At 47.9% G+C, this 7,844-nt stretch overlaps 1 protein-coding gene across 1 annotated transcript; it reads left to right on the top strand.

The window, feature by feature from the left end:
- Positions 1 to 2,109: 2,109 nt before the first annotated feature.
- Positions 2,110 to 7,422, top strand: ACTC1 (actin alpha cardiac muscle 1). The gene is made up of 7 exons (XM_090270382.1): positions 2,110 to 2,193; positions 2,795 to 2,945; positions 4,111 to 4,435; positions 5,099 to 5,260; positions 5,385 to 5,576; positions 6,374 to 6,555; positions 7,093 to 7,422. The coding sequence occupies exons 2-7, from the start codon at positions 2,817 to 2,819 to the stop codon at positions 7,234 to 7,236; spliced, it is 1,134 nt and encodes a 377-aa protein (XP_090126508.1). The 5' UTR covers positions 2,110 to 2,193; positions 2,795 to 2,816; the 3' UTR covers positions 7,237 to 7,422.
- The last annotated feature ends 422 nt before the right edge of the window (positions 7,423 to 7,844 follow it).

The following is a 7,844-nucleotide window of genomic DNA, read 5'->3' as shown; positions in this document are numbered from 1 at the left end:
CAGCTTTTTAAAACAATGAAGGAAGGCTTTCTTTTGGGTGGCTCCCTCTTTTGGTGACCATCCCAGTGATTCATTCCCTCCTTTCTTTCCCAGCAGGAACCATAACTGTCCCTGACTCTCCTGTAACTGCCCTGCATTATATTCTGTAATGGCTGTTTTATTTATCACTGTGTCCCTGTGTTGAGCACAGTTCTTGTTGCATAAATATTCGCCGAATCAATAGGTAAATGAAATTGACCCATTTTTCAAAAGTGAGAGCTGAGGCTGCCTCCCAAAGTATCACTGTGACTGAATTGTAATCATTTACCATCTATGTGTTTTTTCAGGTGTCTCTAATTATTATAATAATTAATAACCCTTTCCAGAAAAGTTATTGTGTCCCTTTACAGAGGGGAAAATTGGGGTTCAAGAAAGTGAAGTGACTACTTGCCCAAGACCAAATAAATGTGTGGTAAGTGATAGAGGCAGGATTTGAACCCAGGGCTATGTGGCTGTACCGGCATTTCTCCTTTTTTTTTTGTCTCTTTGCGTTTGCCTGAGCTGAGGTAGCCTACTGTGCAGTGGGGGGAGATCCCAGCCAGGCCCCTCATCTGTCTCCATCACCCAGCTGTCCCCACTGTTTCTTTTCCAGACTAACCCAAACATGGTTAGGGAGCTCAGCAAGGAGGGCCCAGCATTCCCCAGTCAGGACAAGTATCTAATCAGCAGGCCTCCTCAGCATATCAATCCAAGACCACTCTAGAGATAGATGCCTGTGCCCAGTTTTCTATTTTTAACTGGTGTGAACAGGAGGAAAAACACAAGCATTAAAATCAAAGTGCCAGTCAAGAAATGAGAATACAGGGCACCCCAGGGCAAGCTAGTGATCTGTGTCCTTCTCATGTCTCTCTGATCTTATGTCCCTCTCCCTGCTTCATGTCATCTTTCTGTTCCCTTCTCTAAAGTCTCAGGGTCCTTCAAAACTCTGTTTCCATGAAGCAGCTGACATCAGTCATTTATACCAATGCTTCTCATACTTCAATGTGCATATAAATCAACTGAGCGTCTGGCTAGAAGACATATTCTCCCTTAGTAGCTCCAGAGTGGGCCCAGAGACTCTCTGTTTTTCTAGCTCATTGCTGGTTATGACGACACTGCACGTCCATATGATAGATGTTTATTCGGCTGAAGTTGCAGTTACCTTCTGGGCAAGAATTTGCTCTCTCTGTCTTGTCTCCACCTGGAGGGAAGGGCTTGGTCCCCAGGTTACAGGCGGTCATCTACCCACCAGCAAGTGGACACCCTACTTCTGGCTTTGCTTCTTCATTGACTTTGGCAGCAGAGGATCCTCTTTTAGCTGAAGATCAGAGTGTGAGCAAAGCACCCACAGTATGGCGGAGAGCCTCCTGATGACCGGGGCTGGGGTACACCTGGCCCCTTCTCCGGCAACACTAGGCCAGGCTCTCTCGACTGCTCTCCTTAGCCTTTTCTCTGACCAGAGCTGAGCCGTGCCTGGGTTGGGGAAAAAGGTGGCCTTGGTTAATCCCAACTTTCTGCTCCAGCTCCCGGAGTCAAGTCATCCAGGCTGGTGGGGACTAGACCAGAAGGGTGACCCGTCCCAGGTGTGCTGCTGTGGTGCCATTTGGGCCCATGAGGACTCCCAGGGCTCTGCTCATCCAGCTCCCAGTCCTGGAAGATGAGAAGCAGCTGTCGCTCTTGTGCTGCACCGGTCCAGCTGTCAGGACCCCGCAGCAGAAGGCAGGGTGCCAAGCCTTCTTGCTTCTACGTGGCTTATTGTCTCTTAGGCTGGCGGGGCCTGGGAGGAACCAGCCACAACACACCCAGGGATCACCCCCACCTCGGAAGGGGGAGCGATGGGCTGGCGGCACTTAGTCTTCCCCTGCCCCTGACCCTTCACGGCCTGCCCCTCCCTAGCTCCCTATTTGGCTATCCCCTTGTTGCCCCCTCCCCTTCCTTACATGGTCTGGGGGCCCCCCTGGCTGATCCTCTCCCCTGCCCTTGGCTCCATGAATGGCCTCGGCGCTCCTCAGTGGTACGAAGGCGACCAAATAAGGCAAGGTGGCCGACCGGGCCCCCCACCCCTGCCCCCGGCCGCTGCAACTGGCTCCGTCCATCAGCGCGCTATAAAGCAGCGCGCCCCGCGCCGGACACCCAGCGCCTGCCGCTGCCGGAGCCGAGCCCGACGCGCCGACGGTGAGTCAGCGCGGCCGCCCCCGCCAACCCGCCCCCCCACCCCCCCTCCCGCACCCCGGCGCCCGGACCCAGGCCGGCGGCCCAGTCCTCCCTCTCAGCCCGCGCTCCCTCCTCTCCGGCACTTTTTAAAAAAGAGACCAAACTTCGATTTGATTCTAACTTCTTCTGCCCTGGAAAGTCACTGGAGAGGGGCGCGCAGGTTGGGGGGTCCCTGCTCTCTTAAGCTTTTTCCTCCAGCTGGGGTACGGGCATGAATGGGGGTGTTGATGGGGCCGAAGTGGGTTCTCAGTTTGTGAAAAGACGAAAATGTAAAGGGCTGGGGAGAACCTGGCAAGAAGGGACTGTCCCTCCTTGCACCCGGGACAGAGGGCGAGCCTCCCGGCCGGGGACCCTGGGTGCTTCCTCTCCTCTTCTCTCCGCACTCCTACCCCCAACCCCCGCTGTGTCCTCCCACCCCTTCTTTTTCTGCCGTGAGGGGACGGGAGGTGGCAGGTGTCACCCCTCCAAGCCCCGCTCTGCTCTGTCCCCTCCTCCCGGGATGCGGAGAAGGCCAGCTTTGTAGGCACTGAGCCTGGGCCACCCCACTGTCCTCGGCCTGCAGACCCCGCTGAAGTTGTGCCGAGATGTGCGACGACGAGGAGACCACCGCCCTGGTGTGCGACAACGGCTCCGGGCTGGTGAAGGCCGGCTTTGCGGGCGACGACGCGCCCCGCGCAGTCTTCCCTTCCATCGTGGGCCGCCCGCGTCACCAGGTAAACTTTCCAGCCACGCCTGTGGTCCTGGGGAGCAGCCCAGCCCCTCCCCACACCCCTTCCTGCCACCTCCCCAACCCAGCAGTTAAAGTGCCTCACCTGAGCCTCCTGTTCCGTGAACTCTTTAGGTCAAATGAGGAAAAGATTGGGCGTCCAATCCAAGCCAAGACAAGCAACTCTCACCGTCCCCCGCGCCCCACCCCCACTGAAGGAGGGTGTGAAATGCGCATTCTCCTGTTCACTTCAGGCACACACACAACTCTCCAAAAGTCCGACTCCTTTGAAAAGGCAGCAGCTTCTCTCTCTCTACTCCCGACCTGCATTTTCAGCCCTCAGCGTCTTCTCTATCTTTTGTGCACTTCACTTTTCTCCTTGACCTCTCTTTTCAGTCCTGTTTAAAATATAATTAATATAACTTCTCTCAACCGACCAGGAGCCAAGCCACATTCCTCCCTCTTGTTCACAGCCAGCTTACAGAGCTCCCAAAAGATGTAATCTATCTGCTTCCTGGCTGTTGCATTTTTAGAAGCCAGACGTGACAGTCAGTAAGTGCCATGGTGATAGTGACATACCACCTTGTTTATTAAGAGAAATGCCACCCTCTGGCTTTGCCACATGCCTGGCCAGACAGGCTGCCAGAGAGGAGGGCTGTACTCCTCGGAGCTGCTGAGTGAGGAGCCCAGGACAGCTGTAGGCAGGCTGGATTTCACTGGCATACCAGCGCATCTCTTCATGTTCACTTGATGGATGTCAAAATCTTTTCTTAGGAGAAATACAATGTGTCATTAATTCAGGCATTTCACAATGCAGTCATTTATATTCTAGTTGACACGGGTGATGAGCTAAATAATTTAATGAAGTCATTATGGTATTTTTAAAATGAGGTGAGGCTCTACTTCAGTGAATGAGTATTGTTCCCGTCCCCCAGTTATATTCTAAACAATAAAATTATACTGTGATTTTTTTTGGGGGGGGTGTAGCTGAGAAAAAGATACTAGATTGATTTTATGTGATATTTCTAAATTGGGGTAAAATGCTATTGTTTGTTACTTCTGGTCTTTATGAGGTACTCATTGACTTGGGCAATTAGATATAAATTTATAAGGCATCAATTATATTCCTGATGTGGCGGAATCTTGATCTTCCCATCTTTTTCTTCTTATAGGGTGTTATGGTGGGTATGGGTCAGAAGGATTCCTATGTAGGTGATGAGGCCCAGAGCAAACGAGGTATCCTGACTCTCAAATACCCCATTGAGCATGGCATCATCACCAACTGGGATGATATGGAGAAGATCTGGCACCATACCTTCTACAATGAGCTACGTGTGGCCCCTGAGGAGCACCCCACTCTGCTCACTGAGGCCCCTCTGAACCCCAAGGCCAACCGTGAGAAGATGACCCAGATCATGTTTGAGACTTTCAATGTCCCTGCCATGTATGTGGCCATCCAGGCAGTGCTGTCCCTATATGCTTCGGGCCGTACCACAGGTATATTTGGGCTCTGGGGACAGTCACTGATTAATCACATTCCCAAGTCATCGACCTGGCTGTGAATCAGTTTCCCCACTTGAAATGATCCTTTCTCTCATACTCCATGGGAAGGTGTGGGTGCTAAGAGAGAAAGGAAACCATAGTTCCCAGAGGTTAGTTTTAGAGCACATGTATTTCTAAGAGTTGAAACTATGTGGTGTCACATGATAAGGTTCCAAATGATGTATCAACCTGGAACACAGAAGTCACTGGTATGTGTTCCTAGCATCCCAGCCCCTGGGCAAACATTAGCAAGGAGAATCCACATTCCCCACAGGGTCTGAGTCAGAAGAGAGAGAAACACATGTAAGTTAGATGGGAGGAAAGAGAAACACGCCTGGATGCTACATAATGTGCTAATGCTGATAAAAGGGGTGGTCATTTGAAAGTGTCCTGGGGAAATTTTTTTACTACAATCTTTAAAAGGATGAGCTATGGCTGGCTTCAGATTTAGCACTCATTGTGCTCATTTTTATTCTTCATGTGCAAGGGATCCAATCTGATCTGGATCCATGCCCAGTGCTAGTTTATCTTAGCCACGGTTGGACATAGGCTCTGACATGGCTAAAAGCAGTGGTGTTGCCAGGAATTTACCTTGTTCTTGTCTACCTTCACTGACAGGCATTGTTCTGGACTCTGGGGATGGTGTAACTCACAATGTCCCCATCTATGAGGGCTATGCTTTGCCCCATGCCATCATGCGTCTGGATCTAGCAGGTCGGGATCTCACCGACTATCTCATGAAGATCCTCACAGAGCGTGGCTACTCCTTTGTCACCACTGGTGAGTCTGTGCATCTCATGTGCTACAGCACGTGTTTGCTTTTTCCCTTCGCCAGTGAGTCACCTACCCCCCACAGCTGACTTCATTCTTCAGAGCTTGACTGGGATACCCTTTATTTCTGCAGCTGAACGTGAAATTGTCCGTGACATTAAAGAGAAGCTGTGCTATGTTGCTCTGGATTTTGAGAATGAGATGGCCACAGCAGCTTCTTCATCCTCCCTGGAGAAGAGCTATGAACTACCTGATGGCCAAGTCATCACTATTGGCAACGAGCGCTTCCGCTGCCCTGAGACACTTTTTCAGCCCTCCTTCATTGGTGAGTAGTAGGGTCTAGTGCAGAGGTATAGCTTTTGCCTGGAAATCTTGAGAGGTCCCAAAGTAAAGTCTATTATGATAAAGAAGGATTAGGGGGCCCTTGAGTTAAAAGAAGTCATAGCTTGGAGTCCCACACAGCTCAGTCTCAGGTTCTGATGGCTTATAAAGGGACAGCCATCAGGATTCTATTGCAATGAAATGATAAAGAATGACACACTGACTTTATCTCAAAAGAAAGGATGAGACAGAGTAGTAACCGAGTAATCCATATCTGCAGGAAAGGGGCGATTACTCAAGGGTGCTGACTGAGTCCAATAAGCTCCATTACCAAATAGCTGGATTTTCCTTTTAAGTTAATCATTGTTAAATGCAACAATAATTGCACTCATAGTAATAACTGGAGTGACATTTATATGTCACCAAGCATCTTACCTAAGGAATTATTTACAAAAGGAAGCTTCTGAGGATCTTTAGTCCATAAATAAAACTTATATGAATTTAACTTAAATGTGTGTCTTATCCAATACCAATACAACTCCATACATCTGGTGGATACAGCAAGTGTTCACTCCAAACAGGTGCTAAATACAATTGTTTGTTTCTTGGCAGTCTGTTGTGGACTGTGAGCACTTTTAGAGACACCTGTTCCACAAATGCCTTCAGTGTATCTTATGAAGGAACATGTTTCAGAGACAAATGGAGACAATTTACCAATACAGAGGAGTCCTGTTCTCACCCCTCTACCCGGGCTTTCTGGCCTAAGTGCACAGTGATTTTTTTTTTTTAATGTGTTCCTAGGTATGGAATCTGCTGGCATCCATGAAACAACTTATAATAGCATCATGAAGTGTGACATTGACATTCGCAAGGACCTGTATGCCAACAATGTCTTATCTGGAGGAACCACCATGTACCCTGGGATTGCTGATCGCATGCAGAAGGAAATCACAGCCCTGGCCCCCAGTACCATGAAGATTAAGGTAAAGAACTTCTGTGCCTGGGGGAGCCAAAGTAGGTCTTGGTTTTCCAAGAAGAACATGTTCCTAACTCCTTTGCCCTCACACTTAGTTTCCTGTCTACTAAAAACTTTACGTTTTAGCTTCTCTAGCACTTTTTTTCCTGATTTTTCTAGCACTTTTCCCAAGATATGAAACTTTAAAAATGCTTTCAATCAGTGGATGAAAAGCAATCTTTGAAGAAGAAAAAAACTCCCCAACTTTGGGGCTTTGAGCTTGTTGCCACATCACACTTGAGTTCAGAGAAGTGAGAAATTTAGCTTTTTGCCACATTATCTTTGAGTTCAGAGAAGTGTGAAATTCTATTTTGTAAAGTCCTTGATAACAGAAATAATGAAGTAGAGGAAAAAGCTTCAAACTTGACTTGGCCATATTAATTTGTGATATGAAGTATCTTACATGACAGTGAATTAATATCTAATTTTTTTTTTTAGTCTCCTCAACATGTGGCTTGCTCTGTTGCTTCAGAGTTTCCTGGAAGTTTTCGTTATCTTTCCACAGATCATCGCTCCCCCTGAGCGCAAGTACTCTGTGTGGATCGGGGGCTCCATCCTGGCCTCTCTGTCCACCTTCCAGCAGATGTGGATCAGCAAGCAAGAGTACGATGAGGCAGGCCCATCCATCGTCCACCGCAAATGCTTCTGAGGTGCCTTTTCTCTTAGTCTACTTTCTATTCAAGATGACGGTATTATGCTTCTTGGAGTCTCCTGACCCACCCTCCATCATCTCTCATCAATCATTGTACAGTTTGTTTACACACGTCCAATTTATTTGTGCTTCTAATATTTATTGCTTTATAAATAAACCAGACAGGATTTGCAACCTACAAAAGCCTCTCTTACTTTCTTTTGGGGTAGGGATGGGGTACAGCCAGTGTTTGCGTACTTCAGACTGTGAACTCCCAGACTGACATCTTTGACACCACCTGCATTGTAATATCACAATGTCATCAAATGAATTAGTGCGGCATTTAGCTGGGACTCATGATACTAAATACTGATTTTACACTTTGGGACAGAATCATGAACCTATTATATATCTGAAAAATAGGTTAGGTTTAGATTCACATACACAAGAAATGGAAGATAAAACAATTCTCTAAGATTAGTTTCCATGAGTGGTACTGAAAATTATTTTTTTAGCATATGTTATGGCTGTTTCTGTAACTTTGCAGAAACCACATATATATTGGTAGTGAGGAAGTCAAAGATTATTTCGTACAATATGTAAACTTAAATTCTCAATTCTTGGGC

The sequence above is a fragment of the Furipterus horrens genome, unplaced genomic scaffold (genome assembly GCF_987537825.1).
Source record: "Furipterus horrens unplaced genomic scaffold, mFurHor1.1.pri manual_scaffold_3, whole genome shotgun sequence".
Lineage (NCBI taxonomy): Eukaryota > Metazoa > Chordata > Mammalia > Chiroptera > Furipteridae > Furipterus > Furipterus horrens.
Note: the sequence above shows the minus strand (reverse complement) of the source record. Positions and strands in the feature narration are given on the sequence as shown.